The sequence below is a fragment of the Columba livia genome, chromosome 8 (assembly GCF_036013475.1).
Source record: "Columba livia isolate bColLiv1 breed racing homer chromosome 8, bColLiv1.pat.W.v2, whole genome shotgun sequence".
Taxonomy (NCBI): domain Eukaryota; kingdom Metazoa; phylum Chordata; class Aves; order Columbiformes; family Columbidae; genus Columba; species Columba livia.
Window position 1 is genome coordinate 29,495,245 of NC_088609.1, and position 25,140 is coordinate 29,520,384.

The following is a 25,140-nucleotide window of genomic DNA, read 5'->3' on the forward strand; positions in this document are numbered from 1 at the left end:
CAATGTTTTTGTCTTCTTTATGCTCTTGCCTTCGTTAGTTTGAAATAACAGCTTCAGAATAGCAGCAACTGGTATTTCTGTGAATGAACATCACCCACATGAAGGAAAAAATACTTATAGGCCTATTAGGATAAATACTAATTCAAAGCATCATGCAGCTTGTTACCATATTTTCAAGATGTTTCTGAATTTCTAACTGTTTTATTGAGGGAAAAGAGTGACTTCCACTAGGTAACTGTACAAAGAGCAGTCACCAGATTCAGCTGCAGGAAAATTTCTTCCTGAAATCACTGCATAAATCTAACTTGCTGCAGCTTACCGTGTCTGTATTTTAAGGCTTATACACATGCTCTTTAATTTAAAATGTGACTTTGGTTTGTAAAATTACACCTACAGAGGCTTAAGCTGAACAGTTCAGATGGAGTTAGCACAATGACATTAGTGTTGATATAAGGAGGTCTTGAAGAAAAACAGTACAGTAGTCTTAAGAAGACAATGTTGAGAGATGCAGCAATGAATTTATTGCATTAAGAGAGAACAAAGATTGAGAAGGTAGGCACTTTCTGAAAATATTCTTGAAGCTTGCTTCCTACCAACTTAGCTATGATAGGCTCATATTTTGTCACTGGCCATTCCTGGATCATTTAAGCAGTGAAAAAATCAGAAGTTTTACAAGCAATAGCTGGTACTATAAAGACTGCTACAACAAGCCTTACTGAGATTGGTTTTACTTTTGCATTATCAACTGCCTAGGTTGAAAAGAGCGTAACAGTTAAAATGCAAGCCCGTTTTAAAACAGAAGAACTAATGCTCTTCAAAACAAAACAACAAAATGAGCAGTTAGGTAATCTTTTATTCTTTAAAAATAGTACACTGAGGATTTTGAAAATCATCTATAAGTATTTCCTTTTGCCAGTTCAATGCCTCTGGGATAAAGTAAAACAGCTTAAATATTCAGTGTTCATGCAAAATATACCAATAGATTTACACTACTACACAAGTTTCCAGATTGTGTATTAAGCTTTATACCATTACGCAACAATTGGTCTTCAAATGTGGGAGCACTATTGTAATTCAGCTTTTTCCTTTATTTGCTCTTGCATACACTGATTCCTTCTTTGTAGCCTTTAATACTAATTTTTGTATTGAGCAAGGAACCTGGACACTCTCACAACTTGAAGGTTCCTCTTATCTGATGCAGGAATGACAAATCCGTGCATATCCTTGCTTGCTTTAGTTGGCCCCATCAGAGAAAGAGATGATGCAGTAAGAAAGTTTTGAGGGGAAGAAAGATTCCAGTGAAAGTAGAGCATTAGTAGTCATCAGCTAGAAAAATAAAAGGGTTAAGAGAAACAGATAATGAGGTTTTCGTAATAGGAAAGATGCAAGAAGAATATTTGAGAATTAAGCAAATGAAAATGCTAACTCTTACTTTCAATGGTCAGAATACAGGTGCTAGCAGATGTGCCTCTGTTGTTGACTGCTTTACACATATATTCCCCTTCATCTTCTGGGAAGGTTTCTGGCAAGTAAAGGCAATAGGTTTCTCCTCTTTCAATGTATTGATAGTCCTCAGAGTCCTGCAGCATTTCCCCCTCAAACCACCATGTAACTTCAGGTTTTGGTTCTCCAGTAATTTTAACTGTAAATCTCACTGGCTCGCCGTCAACCACTGATGTGTTTTTCAGTGACTTCTTGAACCAGGGAGCTCCAGATCGAGCTTGATCCTCCTCATCTTCGCAAGTAGAGCCATTAATAATACTTCCCTCCTCTTCTTCTTCCTCTTCCCTCTTCTGTTATAAAATAAGTCGATTTAGAACATTTAAAGTGGCAATAGCAGTATGGCTGCTAGTGACACTTACTTGATTACGGAAAAGTTCCTATGTTTCTGGGGGAAATGCCACACCTGTCCTCACTGGATAACATAATGCTGTCTGGATATAGAACAGGCAGTAAAATGGCTCTTAATGAGTCTGGGATCTTGGGCTAAAATATAGGCATAAATGCAGATTCCACTTTCAGACTATTCAGAGGATATAATTAACTTTCTTAGCAGTATCTCTCTGATACTCTTCAAGAATATGCGAAAACACCAAAAGCAATTTTACATTATTGCAGCAATTCACAGCAGCTGTTGTAAAGCAAGTATAATGCTCCTTTTATACCTCTGACAGTCACCATCAGCGGTAATCAGATGCTAACTTAAAAGACACTTAGGACTGAAGAAAAGACACTTTGTAATTTATACCTTCTGTAATGCCGCATCAATTTCTTTTTGTTCAAACTGCATGCGTAGTAATTTCTGTTCTTCAATTCTCCTCTGCTCCTCTTCTTCCCTGGCTCTTGCCATTTGCTCAAAACGGGCCTTCATGTTTACTTTATGAGTAAATGGAGCCTCAGATTTCTTGGCTGGTCTCACATCTACCTCATCATCCTTGGGAGAGAAAAGGGAACTTTAAGATGTGTATGATAATAAACTAGTTTTGTAGAGCAGTAGTTCTAAACTGAGTGAAGCCACCCAGAGTCCTGTTTTTCTCAGAGGTGGGTTTTTTGTTTTTTTTAATGTTGGGTGTAAGGTCAAGTCTCATAATAGTTTATCCCAGGGATATGGCAAAACACTTAGAAAAGTAATTTCAAAAAAATTAGGTAGGAAAACACTCCTAAAGATGTCATATGTAAGTGAAATACTAGCTTGTGGAAATGGTAGATCCTTAGTGACGTGACCTTCATGCTGTGATTGTTATGGCAGCTTCAACAGCTAACACAGCAACCTTACAGAAACATAATTACAGTGTCAGTCATTAAATAAAAGCTCAAAAATAAAAGGCTTTGAGCTGATACTGAAGTGACTACTGTGGCTCAGATCAGGCTTGCTGCTGTTAGGGATCCTGTGCTGCCATCTGATGTCATGAAAGCTCACACTGGTGTTCTGGGGCATGGAGCATGGCGTTGATTTACTGGCTAGAACGAGAGCTTCATTTCTGGTGTTTTCCCCTCTGAAAAAACTGAGATACACAGATAAGTAGGCATCCTTCTCTGCTATACCCTGAGAAACTAGTAAAGATGATAAAAAGACTTCAAACTGTATTGGTTTTTTATTTGTTTTCTTAATTCATACAGTGGAGAATGAATTAAGAGTTCAGAAGGAGAAGCAACTAATGTGATGAATAGATTGATTTTCCAATATGGATGTTTCAAACCCTCTGGCTGGCAGGTTTCAGGTTGTTAAGATGCTGAATTGAGGACTTTGAGCAGAAAAACAGATCCCTGCTTGGCCAGGTGACTGATAATGAACTGGTGTTTCCCTTAGGGATGCTGAGGGGAAACTTCCTCATGCATCCAAAGGAGGGAACAGGAAAGAAGGGAGAAAATAATTTTGGAAATATAGCAGCATTGTCCACTGTGCTAGTTAAGTATCATCAACACATAGAGAGTGCAACTCACCTCTTGAAATTTTTCAGCTTCCCTTTCTCTTATTTCTTCATCCATTGCTCTTCTCTTAGCTCGCTCTTCTTCAATCTTCTTCTGTATCTCTTCTTGAGACAGTTGTCCTATTTTTTCAAACTTGCTCTTTAAGTTCTTTGCCTGAATGGAACCACTTCTTTTGAGCTTTATTAACTCTTCATATTCTTTGCTTAGCTCAAAGGTTTCACACTCTTCTTCCAACTGTTCAGAAATGACAATGTGTAAGATGGATAATGTCCTAGTTGATTTTACTACCCGTTCTCCCAACACATAGGTGTAATTCAGTACATGTGAATAGTTCCCCTAGTTATTTGAAATCAGCACAGAGACCTTTTCCCTCTCCCTTTTTGTTTTCCTTGCTATTGCCAGGATTACTGCGTTTGTATCACGTCTAAACCACATACAGATTTTAAAATATCTTCCTTGAATGTACCCTTTGGTAAAGGATTGCTGTCAACAAACCACCCTTCACAGACTGAAAACCAGACACCTAGCAATACAAAACCCTTAGTTAGCCCGGATACATAACTTACCTCTCTGACTTAGTTGCAGTATGATATAATATTCTAAAATACAGCTACTTTGTTAAACAGAAAATTATTACATTTTTGAATTCAGTAAAAAAGCAGATGAGATTTCAGGATGTCATGGCTGGAAAAGAAATGGCAGTTCTGGATCCTGTAGTCAAACCACATCTGATGCTGTAACTGTTGATATTTTGCTCCTTTGCTCTGACTGACAGTAAAGATGTATCTGCATTTTAGCTGGATGTCCCCGTCTCTCCCTTCTTCCCCAGTATGCAATACAAAATTTCCTTGAGAAGGTCACAAACTAGAGCCTTTACTACTCCAGCTTTGCTTAACATAAATAGTAAATAAATGTAGTCCTCTGACATTCAAAATAATACAGAATTGCCACCCACAACCAAATCAAATTGAAGTGTAAAGTTCATGAACACGGTGTTTTAGACGTTTGGTATGCACAGCAAATTTTGTGTGTGATTTTTAAAGTGAACTGTGACAGTCTTCAAACCCTTGATACACTGATTAGAAATAACTAGAGGCCCCTGTAATTCTTTCCTAATTAGTTAACACAGCATTCCCTTGAGGAAAAGCAACAATTTTGCTCTTTCCTACTTGGATTTTTTGTATATTCATCTGGGAACTAGATGTTTCTGTTCTCCCAACATTGTAAATTTTACGTAATTGTTTCAGTAATAATGTGGAATTTTCATAAGTGAAGAAAGACTAAAATAAAATGACAATTTTGAAATTGTGGCTTTAAGTGTGGCAAGGGATGAAAGGGTAGATCAGTGACAAAAATATATATCTTATGCTTAAATAATATGTTTTTTCTATTTTTGATTGATCTATATTGATCAAAAAATTCCTTTAAAAAGAATTTTCAGTTACAGTCTTAAACTTTGAGATTTTAGGAATTAACTGAAATGATCTACTGTATTTTTATTCAGTGCATACTTAACCTAATCTTTGATATACACACCTCTCCCATTTCTTGTCTTAACTGTTGGAATTCTTGCTTTTCCATTTCCAACTTTTGTCTACGCTCTTCTTCCGTGCGTCTCTTTTCTTCTTCCATCTTTTGCCTCAGCAACTCCTCAAAATTAATTTCCAGTTTACCAGGGACGAGAGATTCTTGAGAAACTGTTTTAAACATTTCTGGCGATTCATCATCCAGCACCTGCTGGAAATTCAGAGCATTAATTCTACATCCCGAAGGTACCTGCGGTGAAATCACAGTGTTGCTCACTCGTAGCACATCGAGATAACCAAGTATTATAACATCTGCCACAGTGCAGGAAGGTGCAATAAGACAACGTGGGTGTTCCTCTCATGTTGGGGAAGGGAGTGTGTTTCGGAGATTTTCTTATTGGACTTTAGCTCTTTATAATTACAGTGCTAAACTTCTATAATGAAAGGTGTTAAAGTGTGGTCTTTTTTGCAAGGCAATGGTGAGGATGCAGCTTTGGGACCTGACACAATTCACTCCTGTTTACTTCACAGACTATCATTAGGCAAAGTACTTGTGTTTGAACGTCATTGCTCTTAACACTGACGTACAAATATCTGTAATCTTTTTCTAAGCAAACCGAATTATGTTCCTGTTCTTAAACAACGTCACTATTCCCAGTACGGCTAACGGAACAGTTTTCCACAAGAAACTCTAGTGCACAAGTTGATAATACCAAGTTATGTTGCCACTTCTTTCCCCCTTCCCCAGGCTTCCGAGTAGGGCTGGGCTTTGACGGCCGTCCATGAGCAGTTTGCTTATTTTGTAGACTAATTCATAAGCAGATAGTAAGGCATGGGAAAGGCTATTTTCATTATTTGCAAAAGCAGGAAGTGTAAGAACAAACATCAGACTCAATTTGTTGAAGCATTACCAAAATACGACGCTGTACGCTACAAAAATGGCCAGGTAGCGTGGCGTGAGTCACGCAGGCAGGTTTTAAAATAACTCCTTGATAAAACCTATATAAATGTATGTTTGTGCATGTAACTGTATAAACTTAGCAACAGAGATTGTCTCGGTGGGAATATTCTGTACCTAAATGAGTGAGATGGGGTCAGATACTGATCCAGAACTGGGTGCAGATGTGGCTTCAGGTGCTATGTAATCAGCACAGGGTTGAAAATCCTGCTGGCAAACACTGAAGAGCCCAACCTGCCTCAACCTGTAGGCATTCCCAACAGCAGCAACCAGCCAGATGCCAGAAAGAGCTGAAGGGGCAAAACCATAAGAAAGTGCTTTTGCAAGCTTTATAAAGAAACAGAAACATTTTTTTTCAAAGATTCTTTGGCACTTCTTTTTATTGCTACTTAGTGCCATTGTAACTTATACCTTTCAGTGCTGTTTGTGCTACTGCGGTTTGTACCACTATCTTAACCTACTTTGCCCATATCCTTTTTATTTATCACAGCTCTTCCAATGGTTTTTGGGCCAATTCCCACTTAAATACCGCTACTCAGTATAGATTTCCTTCAGATTTTCCCTCTGAGTAAGCTTACAGTTGGCCTTCAGCCCCACCATTCCTTCCATTCGTCGTTTGTTTTGCATAATATGAGCATATTTGTTGGAATTGTGTTATGGAGAAGCGGAGTCAAAAAACAAGGCTGTAAACTCTTTCCTTTTAATGAAAACAATGCATAGCCACAGAGTTTTCCGAGGTTAACCACAGCTAAATTAGTGACGCCATGTGGAAGTCTCTTGCTTGTGATGCATTGGTCCATACGCTCATCACCTCAAGAAGAGATAGAACTAAGTGAAAAGGAGAAGCATTAGTTCAAAATTTACCAATGTGTGTATGTCTAGGCTTTAAAAAAACATGTGTATGAGCAAACACTGTTCTTTTTGAATCAATAAGACATGAAAAGGCAGGAAGCCAACTTACTCCTGGTTAAAAACTAGGGAAAAATAATCAGCTGAATTTTGTTATGCTCAAAACCCTTGTGGTTAGTTCTGTAAATATTTCAGCCATATTTTGTGAAGTGAGACCATACTTTTTTTCCCCTGCAAAGTGGGAACAGATGGTAGCAAGAAACAGTCCTGTAATAACCACAGTTTGCAGCGCCGTCAACCAGTTTCCAGTGGGCAAACAGGGACTGATACAAACCAGAACATTTTTCTGTTTGTGCTAAGATGGGTTCTTCATGCAATCCTCTAATGGGAAGAGACTGATGGGGATGAAAGGCGAATGTTCCAGTCTGAAAGTGAGCACGGTGGTGGAAGTGTAAATACAGAACAAATCAATGGGAAACAGGGAGATCCTTCCAAAAGGAGGTGTTGGTTGTGCTTTCAAGCAACAACATTACTGCTTCTGTGTGTGTGTACTTTCAAAACTAAATTAAAATGGATAAACATGAAGAAGGTTCTAAAATAACAATTTAAATGCTTAAATAAAAATGGAATGTGAGGTTATACTACTTCTGAAAGACATGACTAATATGTTTAAGAGCACACCTGCATGGCTGCTATGTCACGTAGCTGTGGAAAATACGGAAAGCATGGGCTTGTATTTTCTGTTCCAAGTAATACAAAATGTGCTGTTCATATTCAGGATGGTAATTAACAAAAAATTTTCAGATGTCCATGCTGAAAATACATATTCAGTTAATTTTTTAAATGACTGAATGCCTTTCACTGTTGGCTGTTACAGTGCAAGCACAGACTCTGTGCTGCATCTAATAGATAATGCCCTGTTTAATTGGTGAGACCCCACATACCTTCCCTGCTTTCCTTCTGTTGTCTGCTGGCTTTGCACGAAAATCCTAATGGCACAAATCCAGCAGCACTCTTCTTATTCTAGTGGCTCTAGCTTCTATTTTCTCTCACCGCAGGTATGGACAGACACTATTTTCCACAACTGTTTACCAGTACAATATCAAATATCAATTTACATTGTAGCTTCTCTGGGTAGTCTTGTCTTTGGCCCAATTTCCAGGCAGAGGGAGCACCACTAGCAATATTAGCAGCCAAACAAAGCTTTAATTTGCCTCAAAAGCATTGCCTTGAATGATGAAGAAGATTTTATTAAGCATACAGTTGCTCTTTCCCAATGAAACTACAGAGGGGAATGCAGGAAAACACCACCAAGTGGGTGGGTTATCCCATAGTTCATATGGGGTGTCTTGCCCTTCCTTTTGAAACAAACAATACTTAGTTTTAGCTGGTAGTTTGTATAATTTAATACTGTATTTCCTAACGTTCACCCATAACGGGCTTATACCCCAGGGTATATATTCCAGAAACTTGGAATAAGCATGAAGAATACAGTGAAATACATGCTAGTTATTTTTTATAAATAATGTTGTTGCCGCCCTCTGAAATCGGGCACCTTTCTCTGCTTTCAGGAGGTGTCAGTATGCCAGTCCTAAGTTCCTGAAAGTTTGTCTACAATATAATCTTAAATTTTAGAGGTCATTGCATATCAGAGATCTGCATTTGCCTAAGGAAGTTCCGTATTACAAACTGTTCTCATGATAAATGTCATAAGTTATTTTTTCTGTTTCTCTGAACAAGCAGTGAAATGCAATAAAAACATCGGTAGCAGAATTCAACCTTCTTAGTTTTACCTTCCTAAGGGGCCAAAGGTGACCAAACTTTGTACTTGCAGTGCGTGATGTTCTAATATGCCATTAATTATGCTTTACCTAGTAAGAACGGATTGGAGGACACCCTGTAAAGGCAGGGACGTAAACTGGGAGAAGTAAAAGGAATTACGTTCCCCCTCAGAAAAAGAGAGCAAACAACAAACCCACCTTGTGAAAACATTTCGTTTTCCTAGTTTGTTGCATCTAGCGTAATAATGCCCATTGGACATAATATATGGTTTTGACTAAATTATTTGAAGATTCTTTCTAGGCTTGCTGTGAGGAGGGGTTGTTCTGTCATGATTTTTGGCAAACAAGCTTGATTAGTTTACCCCCCCACACCTTCTAATGAGTAGTGAGAGGTGAGCTAATGAATGAAGGAGCTGAAGCACACGTTCCTAACTCCATGTGAAGGTTTTCCCCAGAGCTGCTTTCTAGTTCCTTGGAGACTTAAGTAAACTAGGTACTAAACAAAAATGCCATACCATGTTCTTCCTCGCTTCAGCAAATGCTCTTTTCTCCTCCTCTATGCGCCGTCTTGCGTCTTCTTCTGCTTTCCTCTTCTCCTCTTCCCTCCTCTGTCTCTCCATCTCCTCAAAACTGAGTCTGAGTTTACCAGGACGGAATTCTTTAACAGAGTTTTCAGATTCTTCCTCACCGCCTTCATTTACCTTCAGAGAAGAGAGGAAAGAAGAGAAAGGACTTATCCAAACACAGAAATATTCTTTGTAGTAAATAAATACTCCATTAATTCCTTTCTGATCTTTTAGAAATGGTCGGTTGTTTGTGGTGGGGTTTTGCTTGTTGGTTTGGTTTTTTCTCTCTCCTGGGGGAAAAGAAATGTATCGAGTTTGATTCCCAGAAGAAACATTTTAGTCTTGGTTTTAGCTGGGGGAGGGGAAAACGAAACGCATTTCAAGACCCTCTATGTAGCTTCTATAATTTTTAGAAATCTGTTGAGTGTGTAAGTGAAAGAACAATGTATTATCAGGTAAAGGCTGAACAATTAAGTAGGTATTTTACATTTTCAGCATTGAATACTGAAAATGGCTCCATATTCACTTTCTTTACATCACTTTCATAGACCTTTATGCCATCAAGTCTTTTTTGTTTGCATATACATTGTTTTCACCAATGCACTTACAAGTTAAAAAAAAGTCATAGAGTTTTATAGCAAAACTAAACCTACCGACATTTTGCTATCACTCTAGACTGAGACTTTTGTATCTTTTCTTTTTAGACATTTAATCATCACTGAAGAAAGGGAATTGATATACTGGGATCTCTTCACTGTTGCTTATCTCCAGTGAACACCTCTCTGCAAACAGAAGCCTGTGGTTTGCAAACTGCAATCAAAAACAAAAGAACGAACCATCTTCAGAAGATACCTCAGGGAACTTTATTTGTTACTGGAGGAAATTGCCTGGCGACTGTCAGAATATTGATAATCCAGATTTCTGTAACCTGCAAGCAGCCCTGGGACTGGTATGTGGGGTAGCCAGTCAAGGGAATTACAGACATCTTTTAGTGGGCATTCATAGGAGAAAGAAAAAATAACTGAAGGAAATTAACTGTTGAACTCTTCACAGAATCCCAGAATGTCAGGGGTGGGAAGGACCTGGAAAGCTCATCCAGTGCAATCCCCCCATGGAGCAGGAACACCCAGATGAGGTTACACAGGAAGGTGTCCAGGCGGGTTGGAATGTCTGCACAGAAGGAGACTCCACAACCTCCCTGGGCAGCCTGGGCCAGGCTCTGCCACCCTCACCGGGAACAAGTTTCTTCTCAAATTTAAGTGGAACCTCTTGTGTTCCAGCTTGATCCCATTACCCCTCGTCCTATCGTTGTTTGTCACCAAGAAGAGCCTGGCTCCATCCTCCTGACACTCACCCTTTATATATCTGTAAACATGAATGAGTCACCCCTCAGTGTCCTCTTGTCCAGCTCCAGAGCCCCAGCTCCCTCAGCCTTTCCTCACACGGGAGATGCTCCACTCCCTTCAGCATCTTGGTGGCTGCGCTGGACTCTCTCCAGCAGTTCCCTGTCCTGCTGGAACTGAGGGGCCACAACTGGACACAATATTCCAGGTGTGGTCTCCCCAGGGCAGAGCAGAGGGGCAGGAGAACCTCTCTGACCTACTGACCACCCCCTTCTAACCCACCCCAGGTACCATTGGCCTTCCTGGCCACAAGGGCCCAGTGCTGGCTCATGGTCACCCTGCTGTCCCCAGGACCCCCAGGTCCCTTTCCCCTACGCTGCTCTCTAATAGGTCATTCCCCAACTTATACTGGAACCTGGGGTTGTTCCTGCCCAGATTCAAGACTCTACACTTGCCCTTGTTATATTTCATTAAACTTTTCCCTGCCCAACTCTTCCTTTTAGAAAACTTCTGAATATTTTGACAAACACGGATATCAGGTAAAACCGTGTATCAGAAAATTTCTTTTGAAATAGAGAATTTGGTAATTACTTTATATTGCTTGGCTAATAAATGCATATACGTAAGGGTGGGAGGTGTGAACAAAACTTCAGTTAGAATGACTAGTGACTCCATGAAGTTCTCTCTCCTTCATTTTCCTCCCTCTTCTCCTTCACTAGTGTCCCTTGCCCACCCCCAAATAATAAGAAAAAAGTGCATTATTGCCATAATGTCAAGGTTATTGGTGCAGAAAGGTTCAGTGATTTATTGGAGTTGCGGGTGGAAGAGTAAACTACAATCTGAGTATCTGCCTAAACCCAGAGTTTGGACCACTTGGGAATTTCAGTGTTTGGGGTTTCTGGAGGTTCTGTGGGGTTTTCATCCTTGAGAATATTAATTTCTTTAATGTTTTTGGTCAATATAGTGACCTTGAGCTGTTTGTCAAAGCACCTTCATTCATAATTATACTCTTTTTAAGTCAGAGTTGGCGAATTCCTAGAAATAACATTTTCAAAGATTTCACGGATTATTAAAATCTCATTTCTCATTAGTCTTCTTTGTATGTAAATTAACAAAGTCATAATGATCGTGGTTGTACAGGGGATGGCTATTTAAATACAGAACTTAAAAAATGCTTTTGGAAATGGAGGGTGGTAAAGCGAGGGAACACAGACCTAAACAATCTAGTGTATCTAAGTGCTCGATTCCTTTAGGATGGTCAAACTATAGTGAGGTGTCTGTTTATAGATGATCTAAACAAGTTCAGCTTATGATAAAGAATACAGATGGAGGCAGTTTTGCAAGTAATATAAAACAGGATTTGTGAGCTACATTTCTGACCATTTAGGGCTTATTCTAGTAATTCCTACTTTATTCTTGTTTATATCTATACATACAAGGGAGCTGACCTTTTTTCCCCTTTCTCCATAAGAGGAAAGTTGTAATTGAGGTATTTATAAACAAATATGAGAATACAAATAGCATTCTCTTACTACAGAATGTTTTCACCCCAAACTGGCGACTGAAACATCTGAAGCACTATTTAAGAACGCACAACTTCTTCTCTTCCTGAGGATTTACAGCTTAAGGTGCCACTACGTGTAGATCTAAAACCTGCCCAGATTGCTGGCAGATGTAAACCACACATAGCTTCTGGTTTTCCGAGAGGAGTATCTAAAGCATCTAAACCATCTAAACCAGTGTGGTTACTGAGGTACAACTAAGGTCAAAAATACGTCTTTCAAAAACGAACAGTGATACAGTTTTGAGATTCTCTACAGCTTGAAACAGAGTTAAGGGACAAGACAAAAAGAAGAAGAGGATACAGGAAAGAATGTAAAAGCACATCCTATGTGAAAATTCTGTAACACCATGAACAACGCATGGATTTACCATTTGCTGTCTCGCTTCTTCAAAGGCACGTTTTTCCTCTTCTAAACGTTGTCTTGCTTCTTCCTCTGCTTGTCGCCTTTGGTTTTCCTGTCTTTGTCTTTCGAGTTCTTCAAATGTTACCTTCAGCTTACCAGGAGACAGAGGCTCTTGAGTTTCACTGTCTTCATTTTCACCCTGTGTAAGAAAAATGCAATAGTTATACCTTAAATAATAGATATTTATTTCTCAGGTATTTTTAGGTGAGTGGTTTACCATGACAAATGAACGGCACTTGGTTTCCTTGAGGAATTGGTTTTGTTCCTCATATTTTAGCTTCATTTCTTCATCCTGTCTCGCTCTTTGTTCTGCTCTCTCCTTGCCCGTGTTCCCCAAGTTTATGTTCATCTTCCCAGGGGTTTTGGTGTGTTTTACAGGCACTACTGTAACTAGCAGTGAATCATCCCCTTCCTGTCCAAAAAGATATTTATTATATTTTTATAAAGCTTGACGTCTAGATAGACTCACTTTTAATAAAACTGGTTTTACCTGTGTGCACAAAAGCTTCCAGAAGAATTACTTGTACTACGAGCAACAAGAATAAACCCATCAGCCCAAAGCAGTCACTAGTTTCTTGTAATATCTGAAGAGCATCAAGACTGAATTCTATTTTAAACGTAACTGCTGGCAAACTCCGTGATTTCTTTACAAATCTGCATCAACTGTTAGTTACAAATATTCGTGGTTTGCAGAACAACAGGTGAAATGTTGAAAACCTTGGAGCTGGAGCCACACTCCACTTCCAGTCTTGTATTTACTACTGCAGGACTTGAACTCCAAATCCATACAGTAAATTAGTCAATTTAAAAAAAAACAAGTTAACTGAGTAAGGTGTTCAAATACCTGTATATTGACAGAATCCCCTTTTAATTTCAAGTTCAAGGCAAAGAGCTTTTAAGATGATACTTTCAAAGGCAGAGGACTTAGAGCACCGTTGCCAGTGTCCCTCAAATCCTTCTGGTGGCTTTGAATATTCGCATTTTACATGTTTTTAACCAACAAAAAATACTCGCAGTGCAGACTCGATTTCAAACTTCAATACATCGACTTAAAGCACAGACATATAGTTCTGCATAAGTTAAAAGTTTGTTAGCTCCTTGGTTGGATTTTAAGTAGGTTTGTGTGCCCCTTTCTAGGTTTTCCCAGCCCAGATTACAATAATAAAACAAAGTGAATAAAAAATGTAGGTTAGGTGAACATTTCTTTAAAAAAATCTGATTACCTCTGCTGCTGATTCAGTTCCCGTATTGTTAAAGTCCTCAATCTATTAAATGAGAATTTCATAGGATTACGTTATTTTGGCTCTTTGCCTTAGATTTGCAAACACAGAATCGGAAATTCTTTTCGTATCAGTGATATGTATGAAGCGCTTAAATTCAGGGAGATGGTAACGACTGAACCTTGGTTGGAATATTGCACACAGGTGAGCTGGTTGAAGAGGGAACACGACAGAAAACACCCCACAGAAAAGAGGCCAAAGCTTTGTAACACTTCAGAGAACCTGAGACGTCCATTCTCCATGGAAGCGTTCCAGAATTGTGTGAAGAGAGAAAGAGCTCAAGCAAGGTCATTGATTATCTCTGATTCAAGTGATATTGCCTTCCCCTCAACTCCTGCAAAAAGCCTACTGTTGTATTTGCTTCATATAGTCTCTATACATCACCGTCTAATACACTTTCTACAATGCTACACGGTATGTAGGGTTCTAGCCTATTGTTTAGATGTTCACTCTCAATGCGCTATTTGCAGCACTGAAGAAACCTTACAAAAGGAATTAAATTGACACCCCAATGCAAAATTTTACAAAGGACAACATTTGCAACAGAATAAAACATTATCTGAATCTTCACGATTCGTGGTTTTTTACAGCGTTAGCGTCGTCTCATTTTTGCCTGCCAATTGCGTTTTCCTATTCTTGCTGGCCTTGGTTCATCTATCACTGAACCGTTATCACTAATGTATAAGCAAAAATTGTCTAAAGTAAGGGTTGGTAAAAGAAAAGAAACATTTTCTAATTAGTTTAGTAAATTCTGCAAACTCTTGCATGCGTATAACACCAAAGTTTGTGGCTGATTCACATTCCTACCAGGTTTATGCCTGCCTGGCTTTATCTGTAACTTGAGTTTAGTGCTTAAACAAATTATTACCGTAAAGATTCTCTGTACGTTCCTCCCCACGTCCACCCCATTGAGCATCTCCCATGTAAATCACTACTGTCATAAACCTGAAGATCAAATCTTTCTGTTCAATTCCAACCTTTTTCTTCTCGTGTTGGTGGTTTGCAATTACATCCCGATTATTGTGATCAGACGAACATACCTCCTGTGCTTTCTTGGCTAATTCTCGCTGAATTTTTCTTTTCTCAATCATATCTTGTTCAATGCGGCGCTTTCTTTCTTCTTCCATTCTTTTCCTTTCTTCTTCTTGCCTTTGCTTCTCCATTTCTGCAAATTTGCCTTTAACAGTTCCTGCGAACATGAAATACACAGTTCAGCGGTCAGATCTAATACTTATCTAGTGAGTTCCGTGGCCTTTCACATGAGACCTCTCTTACCTATGAGCTTTGGAACATAACCCTTTTCTATTTTAGATGATTTTGTGTCGTCGTCTTCATCAGACCCAAGCAGCTCTTTCATCTGGTTGATAAAACACAGGAAGTAAACTGTCTTTAGAAATCAAATAAAATTCCCAAATGGTCTTACAATCATGTGAAAATAGTTTCACATGAGATATTCAATATTAAAATAGCGCAAAATAACGCAAAGAAAATAACCTCCTGCTTTCTCCTGTTCCATTCTCTCTCTCTAACATATTGTTCTTTTCTTCTTTGCTTTTCGTCTCTAGATCTCCTTTGATTTCTTTCTTCCCTTGCTTTCTGCATAGCTTCAAATTTATCCTTTACATCCCCCTTGTGAAGCTTGGGCACATAGGATTTTTGGACGGGTTTAGATGAAGAAAGCAGAATCTTGGTGAAGATAAAGGAGAAATGAAGATAAGAAAAAGAAAGGTGAAACAGATGGACAGGAATATTCTGAGAGATTGGGTTAGGAAGAATGTATGAACATAAACCAGAAGTGCATTTGGGATTAGGAACTTGCTGCCACTACCCACCATCTATTAAGCATCATTGTATTTGTTCAGAAATAGCAATAAACACTAAAATACACAAAACAACACTTAGCATTGCATTAAGCTATAAGTAATTGTAATTAATAGCTACGTAACTAAACGAAGGAACTATGTGAATGTGCATTTTCAATTACTATGGCTTTAAAAGTTAGGTACAGATTTATATTGTTGCTTTGAATCATAAGCAATCACCAAAGAGCCTCTCTGCCCCCGGCACTTAAAACCCATACAAAGACACGTATAAAATACAATATGTATGTTTTAATAAAATACAATATGTATGTTTTAACACTTCAACAGCCACGTATGTTTTTAAAATAAAGAGTACTATTGGTTTATTTAAAACTTCTGATGCATTATGTATGTCCTTTTTTAATATCTAGAGAACTCAACATTCTGGTGATTTCATGTTAAGAAGTGTCAGGATCACTGGGCTTGCAGGACGCTGATGCAGCCGATGGACACTTCTCAGCAACCCCAAACAGCAAGAGAAGTCCCCACTTTTCAGCACTACTGTGACGTTTTCTCCCTTGTTACTGGAATGACCACAGATATGCTGAGAAAACTGGCTCAAAATATGGGGGCTTTATGTTTTCCACCTAAACCAGTAGGTTTTGTTCCTGTTGCTCAGTGCGTCTGTGTTGGAAGAATAAACATTTTAAGTAGCCTAATATTTACATTCTAGAATTAAATGTGAATGTTGCCCTTCATTTCCCCCCAACATTTAAACTTCTTCCTATTTTGTTACTTTTATTTTGCCTTCCTCCATCATTTTTTTAATAACAGTAACAACATATTTCACAGATTCCATCAAATCTTTAGTTCCTTTCTTTAAGCTACTTCCAAACGCCCTTCCACTGTCTTGGAAGAGCAGCAATGCCAGCGGATTTACAGTATAATTGTTTGTAATTACTCTTTTTTTGCAAACATCGGTTGTAAATTACTCCATTATTTCGATTACTTTAAAATTGGTACATACCTCCGTTTTCTGTGCAATGTCATTCATGGCTACTGTATTGTGCTCTGCACCTGATGCGTTTCAGATTGCTTTCAGTTTCTACCTGAAAGAAACAGTTGTAGTTATATTCCTTCCTTTTCCTTTTAAACGCTGCTTTAACCATCACCCTGTATAAGTTTGCATAGGCTGAAATCAATGTATCACTATTTCATTTGGTCCTTTGAGGCTTTCTAAGTATGCAGCAGTAATTACAAGAACAAGCTTATGATTCACTATTCATGCTCATAACCCCTCCATATAGTCCTAGCTATTGGGTTTAAATTTCCATTTATAAGAAAAAGATAGTAACTTGGAGCCAGCTCCCCGGCTGGTGTGTTGCAAAACTGTTGTTCTGCATGGCGGTGCCAGCAGAAAGGAATGTTGCTCTGTGCCACCGCCGCTCCGCTCGGGCACAGGGACCGCGGAGCTGCGGCTGCGGGAGGTTTGCAGAGGGCTCGGGCCAAAGCCCCGCAACCTCGCACAGCCCCCAGAGGAGGAGAAACGGCCCTGGATGGGAACACACCCGCGTGTCGGAGGATGATGCCCTTGCTGGAGGCTCAGCCGGGATGGTGACTCCACAGAATGCCAGAATGTCATGGGTGGGAAGGGCCCTGGAAAGCCCATCCAGTGCAATCCCCCCATGGAGCAGGAACACCCAGATGAGGTTACACAGGAAGGTGTCCAGGCGGGTTGGAATGTCTGCACAGAAGGAGACTCCACAACCTCCCTGGGCAGCCTGGGCCAGGCTCTGACACCCTCACCGGGAACAAGTTTCTTCTCTAGTTTAAGGGAACCTCTTGTGTTCCAGTTTGCACCCATTACCCCTTGTCCTACCATTGGTTGTCACCGAGAAGAGCCTGGCTCCATCCTCCTGACACTCACCCTTTATATATCTGTAAACATTAATGAGTCACCCCTCAGTCTCCTCCAGCTCCAGAGCCCCAGCTCCCTCAGCCTTTCCTCACACGGGAGATGCTCCACTCCCTTCAGCATCTTGGTGGCTGCGCTGGACTCTCTCCAGCAGTTCCCTGTCCTGCTGGAACTGAGGGGCCACAGCTGGACACAATATTCCAGATGTGGTCTCCCCAGGGCAGAGCAGAGGGGCAGGAGAACCTCTCTGACCTACTGACCACCCCTCTTCTCTCCCTCAGCTCTTCCCCCCATCCAGGAACACAAAACAAAGGTCTCCCTTCTCCTAGGGCTATTCTAGGGAAAACTAGCACTAAAAACTATGAAACAAGTTAGGTAAGACACATACATACCTTAGAGAAAGTATATCATTTAACTGTGGGATGGAAATTGCACTGCATTTTTTAAGAGAAAAGCATTACAAGTTTTAAATTACATGGTATTTATTAGGAACCCAACAGAAAGGCGCTTCAACCTCTTTCCTTTTTTCTTCCCTCTCCCTTTTTTTTAAATCATGAGGTGTCTATCGGAGCTTGTGGGAGGAAGGAAATCGTGACATGACCTCAGTGCCACTGCTGTCTGTGCAAGTAACTTACTACTGAAAGGGCTCTGTCACTTGTGGTTTAGAGGAACTCATGTCAGGACACAGATGGAAATTCATGTTCTTAGTAGTTCTTATCCTTTAAGTTCTCTAATTCTTAATTACGAACACATGATAAGCATAAAAATTCAAATTTTATCATTCTTAAATGTAAACACATTGTAAGCATGAGACTTTTTATGTGGTGTTAAGAATAATGAACGTTCAGAGTTGTTTTCATACAAGCTCTTCAGAAATACACCGGCAGTGCTCACTGGTGGTGCTGCAGCTATACAGCTCAAATGAGATCCTTCAATATCTTGGGATGTTTTTCCAAACGAAAGCAATCACAACATACGAAACGAGCATTTAGCTGCCAATCTCTGCCCTGGTTTGCAAGTTTCAGAGTCTTCAAATCCAGCCTCTGCAGAGACGTTCTGGAGAACACCGGGGTGCTCCTTTTCAATGAATGAGTATGGAAAGCCATTCCCCCACAAACCAGAGTTGGCAAATACCTTATTTGTAGGCTGATAGGAACCCAAGGCATTCCAGTTTGTCACTTGTCAACACACAAAGTGTCATGATAGTTCCTATTTAGACTGTTTCAGATTAGCATTAGCATGTTAAAATTCTGTTGTGTCTGGAAGTCAGATAACTTCACTAGCACTCTCGTGCTTTCAAGGCCCCTATACACTTTCGTATACATTTGTATATTGTGCTGTTGGGTTTGCACATCTTCATAAGCTTTAGCTTACTTCACGCACGTAAGTAAAATCCCCATTGTGATCAGGATAACCTTAAAACTAGTTAAAATGCTTTGACCTCCCCATTTTTTCTAAGCAGATCTTAGAGAAGTCCTTATGTGTTCTCTTATTTTACATCTCTACTTTTTAGATTTCCTCTTCCTACTTGTGGCTGATACCCTTCAGCCTTGTACTTAAAATACAGAAGCTGAATAACAGATTTACTGCATGAAGCTGTCAGAAAACACAGGAATGTCACGCACTCCAGTGGCCTGGGACACAGGGACCTTCCAGCCTTCACACGGGGCTGGAGAAGTGAGGCCAACGGAGAATCTTTCCCAAGGAATCCCACCCAAACACCTCCAGCGACGACGACCACCAACCTTCGCTGCAGCAAAAGGCCCCACCTGTGCAGCTTCATCCTAAAGCTGTTTGAAAACTGACTATTCTGAAGTCTGATTTGCTCATTGTGTAAAGTGAATTGTAGGAAGAAGATTTGTTGACAAGAGAATGCCATTCAGTCTTTGAGCTTTGGGGTCAACTGTGTCTTGAACCTTTCCGATAGCTCTACCTACCTGACCCCCTTGACAGTGTCACTGAGATTGCTGACAGCAACAAGATCTACCCTCAAACAACCAACCTGAAATTTTATCTGAAAGTGCAAATATTGGAAGATATTTCTTCTTGCAAATTCCTGCTGTCTAAACTTCCAAAAATGTACCAACAGGCAGTGGGCCTTCACAACGGCAGATATGTTTCTGCCATTTGGATTATTGCCATATCTGCTATTACTTTAGGCTACTTTCCAGTTCTTTGGCTAACTCTGAATGTGCTTGAAGGTTAGCCAGCTGGCTGCAAGGCATTTTGCATCTGCAAGTCATCCTCCCTCCACCTTTGATGCTAAAAGATATGGATATAAAGCAGTAGGGCGTTGCTGAACGTGATACCACCCATGTTTGCACTCTCCACGGCAGGCAAACCTTGGGCAGGACCCTGCCCCCGGCACCCCACAAGGCAGATAAGTCATTTCCAATAAAGACAAACCAGAATGTTTAAGAAAAAAAAGCAGCATTCCCTGAGCGTTGGCTTAGGTCCGTAAGGCAGCGACCGCTGCTGCAGGAACAACAGCGACCGCGGCTCCTTGTATCTGCCTTATCATTAGAGAGGATCCATACACTCAATGCGTTGCTGCTGAGGATCCATATAGTCAATGTGCTGTTGCTGAGGATCCATATAGTCAATGTGTTGTTGCTGAGAAAACCAAAGCGGCCAAGTCAAGAAGTCTTGACATCTGCAAATCGTGGAAGAGCGGCACCTTCAGCCAATTTCTTCACATAAAGTATGTGGTAGTAAATTTTCCAACTCAAGAAACCTTGACCTACTAATTCCCTTTTGAGATGAACTAGTTATATTTTTAAGTCATATAAATATATATATGTATATATTCTCATCTTGTAGTAAGAATATTCCCACAGAGTACTTCTAATACAAGTAACGCTTATTCCTGGAGGCGAAAGGGTCTACTTGTATATGTACTTACTTCAGAAGAGATTTGTTCTCTAATAATGAAGCTGCCCAATCTTAACATTCAGACTCATCTTTTATTTCCTGAGATCAACATGTCTCAGGAAAACCTGTAAGAGCTCCTCATTTAAGCTTCCCACTCACAAAAGTCCCAGATTATAACGCTGAATATAACATGATGAAAAAATGAATGGAGCTTGTTACTAGGCTCCTCTTGGCCTGTCCAGTCTCATCACTCCAGCATTCACCTGACACTAGTCTCATTTATAATGTTAGAGTGTTATAATGTTTATAATGGAAGTACTAGACTGCAGTTCCACTTTCAAAGCAGGTATACATTGAGGTTTTTCCTCAATGGGAAATTTAACCTCCATCCTGCGATCAATGGTCCCACCTCTGGAACCAAATGGAAGAGAAAATGCCATTACTGGACTGCCTGTAATGCAGAGAGGGATCCCTAGGAAGGTTCAAGTGAAAATTTAATACAAAGCAAATAAATACTCTGAAATTAAAAAAAATTAACCGTTTTAAAGCATCTTATTTGTTTGCTGTAAATGGGTAAGCTGCCATGGTTAAGCTGCCACCTCTGATATGCCTCGATTTGTTATGGTCATAGCACTTCCTCGACTTTTCATGCAGACTCCCTAAAACTTTCCTTTAGAAAAAATAATCAAAGTGAACAAAGAAAACCATTATGGGGACACAGTCCTGTGTTCACAAGTCCCAAAATCGACCTCCTTAAATTTCATTCATTTCCATTTCTTAAAGATGCTCAGAGTCCTCAACTGATCAAAAAAATGTTGTGCAGCTTTAACCAGAGAAAAACCTCCCACATAAACATAAAAGTTCTTGATATTCAGTGCAGTGATTAACATCCTAACACGAGCCACAGGAAAACACCAGCGTTTTCCTGAACCGAACACTACTCTGTATAGCAGGAGTACGAAGCCAGGACTTCATAGAAGTCTAGCTGCTCTGTGATTCCTCCTTTTGGGAGGCCCCCCTGCCGTCCTGCGGCTACTGTGAGTTATAAATAAGCCCTTCCCGGCACAGCCTAAGTTACGTTTACCATCTGTCTCGTCTTTGTGATCTACCCTCGAAGACGCCATTATATAAGAAAACCATATTGTGAGAGTTGGAAATTCACCACTCGCAGCCAAAGCGCTTAGGAGAGGGAAACACAGCCCACAACGTTAAAATATTTAACAAAATATGAAACGGGACTGGCAAGAGGAGGGGAAAGAGAGCGATGCGCAGCATTTCTGTCCTCACTGTAACTCGGCTGGAATGACACCACCAGTTGTTGTACTAAATTACAGATACTATAATTATCGTGCACAGGGGAAGATCCTGAACTGGCACAAACCGTCAGCCCCGCTGCAGCCAAGGAGTTCTGACAACCAACACCAGCTGCCTGAACATCGCACTTTATAAAACACAAAACGCAAAACTATTTCCACTCGCTTGTGTTCCCTTCATGAAATCCCTATAATTAAAGACTAGGATGCTTAGCGACGATTGACCCAGAGAATTCAATTTCATACACAATCATTTGAATTTATTTCACTACAACATTTACTGAGAATCTCACACAAGAGCAGAACAGTCCTTGCAGATATGATGTCATGTATAAAACCATATTTATTATAAAGGATTTTGTCTATGTCTCTTTATACAATTATAAATAATCTTAATGTGACAGTGCCATGCAGTCCAACTCCTGTGTTAAAAAAATAAATCACCCTTCTCTGTAGAAAAGGTCTCTCTGTTAATTCCTTATTCTCTTCAGGTACTATTATGGGGTGCGTAAGCTCCGGAGCAAATGTAACAGGGGCTGAGAGCCTGGTCTGTTACAGGGGGAAGCCCCACTGAGATCCTCTGGCTGTGGTTTCATGTTCCAAGATATCTGCTGATCCTACTCATGGGTGGCACTAAATTGTGAACTGAGATCCCTGAGACAAAAATCAGGATGTTTTGCCCCATGCCATAGTTCCTCAATCCCTCACTGTGTCACAGCAGACAAAGAGAAACAGTATGATCTGAGCACAACTCTTGTTGACTTCACTGACAGGACTTCAGAGATCAGGGTACTGAAACATGGGGTAAAATAGTGGCCACAAAGCTCTACGCCAATTCGCTTCTGCCCTTCTCCCACGCCACGACATAGCTCCTCTGCCACTTCTCTGACATCCTCATGGACAACTCAGCCTGAACATGGTGCCCGTGCCCCTGCCACAGAGGAGACCAGCGCTGCTTCCACTTCGCCAAACCCAACATCAGTGCTGGTAGCGCTGATGCCACAACAACCATCACCTTCATCCGAGGGGACACGGCTGCCCCCAGCGCACAGCAAAGCGTCCCTCGCTCCTACCGCTCCCCAAAATGCCCTTCCACCATCACCAGCCCTCAGCTCCCTTATCGCACACTTGCTTCCAGAGCATCATTCCTTGATGAAGAAGCGTCAAAGCTGAATATCTGAGTATGGTAAATGAGAGCTTGTCTTCTTTCACTGATTAAAAGACTCATTTAAAACACTCCAAATGCAGTTAGAGAAAGTATTTGTTAGGCTTATCTTAAACCATCTACCCAGTTCTTCCATGGCACTGGACTCTGTGCTTTCTACATATACTACACATATCCCCACACTTCTGTATGTTCCTTGATACATTTGGCACTCTTATAAGACTAATTATTGTTTCACAATTTCATCGGATATTTTTCTAAGACATCTAAGGTCTCAGGTTAAGATACTAAGTTTTCTAGCATGTGGCTACTCGCTGACTAATTTTCAAAACACTGATATGTTCCACTGAACATGCCTTTTTTGCAGATGTTTATTATGTTTAGCAGAAGCTCTTATTTACCTAAAACAAACTTGATAACAAATCGTTTGTAAGTTATCACAGAAAACCAATATTTTCTTCCAAGCCACCACTTCAGGATGTAGTAAAACCTGTGAACGCACTCCGTGTGCCACTCAAGCGGAAGAGCACCCCAACAAAGCTGAACTCCTCTTTATGTAGAGACGCGCGGTTTATGAGATTTTTAACCAACTTTTATTAAACGCACAGCGACAAGGGAGAGCGGCCCGCACCGCCCGGCTCGGCGCGTTCGGCGGGCAGGACGCGGCCCCACTGCCGCTGCGGCTCCAGCGCCCGGGGCTGCGGCAGCTCCGGCGGGGCTGCCCGGCGGCACAGCCGCTACCTGCAGTGATTTCATCCCAAACCAGCTACGAGCCGCAGCCGCGGCGGGCGCAGCGCTCGGCCCCCCGCCGAGGACCGGCCCCCGCCCGGGCCGGGAGGGCTCCCCCGCCCCCGGGAGCCCCTCGCTAGGCGCGCCCAGACGCCACAAGCGGGGCCGCGGTGCGAAGGGGGCTGCCTCTCCACACAGACCTCCGGGCTGCCGCTCGGCCCGGCCGCCGAGGCTGTGAGGAGGCGGCCGGCGGAACGGACTCCCCGGCGGCGGAAGGAGACGGTGGTGGCCGAGGGGCTCCGAGGGGCAGCGGGCCGGACAGCCCGCCCGGGTCCCGCCGCAGGACGGGGGAGCGGGACAGAGCGCGGGGCGGACCGCGCTGTGCGCGGCGGGGGCGGCGCGGGAGCCCGGCCGAGCGCTGCCTCCCACCCGCTGCCTCCCACCCGCCGGCGGCGGAGCCGCTCTTACCTGTGAGCGCTGCCCCGCCGCTGCAGCTCGGCGCGGTCCCGGCGGGCGGGCTGCCGACAGCGGAGCGCCCCTTGGCTGCGGAGCGCCCCTTGGCTGCGGCCGCCGCTCCGCCGCTGCAAGTTTCCATAAAAGTCGCGACGCGCGGCCGGCGCCCGCATTCCAGGCGAGCCCCGCGCCGCGGCAGCTGTCCCGGCCCGGCCCAGCGGCGCGGCCCCGCACGCCATGCCCGGCCCCTCGCCGGGGCGGGGGGCGCCGGCCTCGCCGCCAGAGCCCCCCCGCCGCGGACAGCCGCCCGGACCGACAGGATTATCTTAGGCTGGAAGCACCGCGGAGCTATAAATAACCGGAGCAGGGAGGCCGCCGCTCGGCTGGCGCGTTCCTGGCCGCGCAGTCCCTGCCGCAGGGCAGCGGCCGAAGGCCCCGCGGGCGATGCCGGCGGAGGGAACTGGGGCGCGAGGACCCGCCGCCCCGCAGCCCGCCCGCTGCTGACCGGCCGGCGGCGGCACCCCGGCTGTTCCACGGCCACGTCCCCAGAGATCCCCGCCCGGGGCCGCGGCAGGTTCCGGCACCTCGTACCGCCGCGTACTTACGAGTATCGCAGGCTCGGCAACCACCGCTCTCCCGTCGCGGCCCCCGGCAGCGCGGGCAGCAGCGGGACGCGCAGGGAGCGCTCCGGACCGCGGGCTCCTGCCCTGCCCTGCCCGCGGGAGCCTTTATACCGAGGGGGGTCAGGTCCTGGGTCGTTTTAAGGCACATGGAGAGCAATCGACTAATAATAGTAATGTGACAGTTACTGATGGAGCGGAGAGGAATCCAGCTAGTGCCAGACCTGTGAGACACAGCGCGTTCGGGTTAAAGCAGCACTCCTCTGGAAACTTTACAGAGGCAGAAACATGATGTTATTACATCTGAATACATTCCTTTTCCTGCTTAAAGACGACTTCTTTCCTACATGTTCAATTGCAAGGTCTCCAGCACAAAACTTTCTTCTTGCTATGCCACTTGTATTGTGGCTGCCACACTGGAGCCCGGCTCCCAGCTGGATCTAAAAATATGATGATGATAACCACGCGACCTTAGGCTTTGCAAATCTGAACAAGACCTAAGTTAAAACACAAAATGTGTTTGTCTTTTGAAGGACAGCACAGGAACTTTCTCCAGTGCCACCGTCAAAA

The 25,140-nt window shown here is 42.3% G+C and overlaps 2 protein-coding genes across 39 annotated transcripts in view; one reads left to right on the forward strand and one right to left on the reverse strand.

Moving 5' to 3' along the window:
• Positions 1-15,895, forward strand: part of FUBP1 (far upstream element binding protein 1) — a 42,027-nt gene extending 26,132 nt beyond the window's left edge. For 6 of the 14 annotated variants that reach the window (XR_010474121.1, XR_010474114.1, XR_010474115.1 and 3 more), the window contains one exon: positions 9,817-9,940. Coding sequence is in view for 8 of the 14 variants with exons in the window: in XM_065071278.1 (XP_064927350.1) it covers positions 9,817-9,834 (18 nt within the window). In the remaining 6 variants the exon portion in view is untranslated. Of the gene's footprint in view, positions 1-9,816; positions 12,927-13,846 lie in introns of those variants that run through there. The other 8 variants (XM_065071272.1, XM_065071264.1, XM_065071276.1 and 5 more) reach the window with 3 other exon arrangements.
• NEXN (nexilin F-actin binding protein) lies at positions 834-24,691 on the reverse strand. 25 transcript variants are annotated; one of them, XM_065071290.1, is made up of 14 exons: positions 24,556-24,691; positions 16,532-16,613; positions 15,197-15,388; positions 14,978-15,059; positions 14,743-14,891; positions 13,646-13,687; positions 12,640-12,834; positions 12,388-12,561; positions 9,062-9,247; positions 4,969-5,166; positions 3,445-3,666; positions 2,249-2,434; positions 1,433-1,793; positions 834-1,326 (listed from the first exon to the last, which is right to left on the reverse strand). In XM_065071290.1, exons 2-14 carry the CDS (start codon positions 16,556-16,558, stop codon positions 1,313-1,315), a joined length of 2,028 nt encoding a protein of 675 aa, XP_064927362.1. In that variant the 5' UTR covers positions 16,559-16,613; positions 24,556-24,691; the 3' UTR covers positions 834-1,312. The 25 variants fall into 25 exon arrangements, with proteins under 25 accessions (XP_064927362.1, XP_064927358.1, XP_064927360.1 ...); XM_065071286.1 differs by having other exon boundaries at positions 4,969-5,169; XM_065071288.1 differs by having other exon boundaries at positions 4,969-5,169; positions 16,532-16,609; positions 24,556-24,673.
• Between the last annotated feature and the right edge of the window lie 449 nt (positions 24,692-25,140).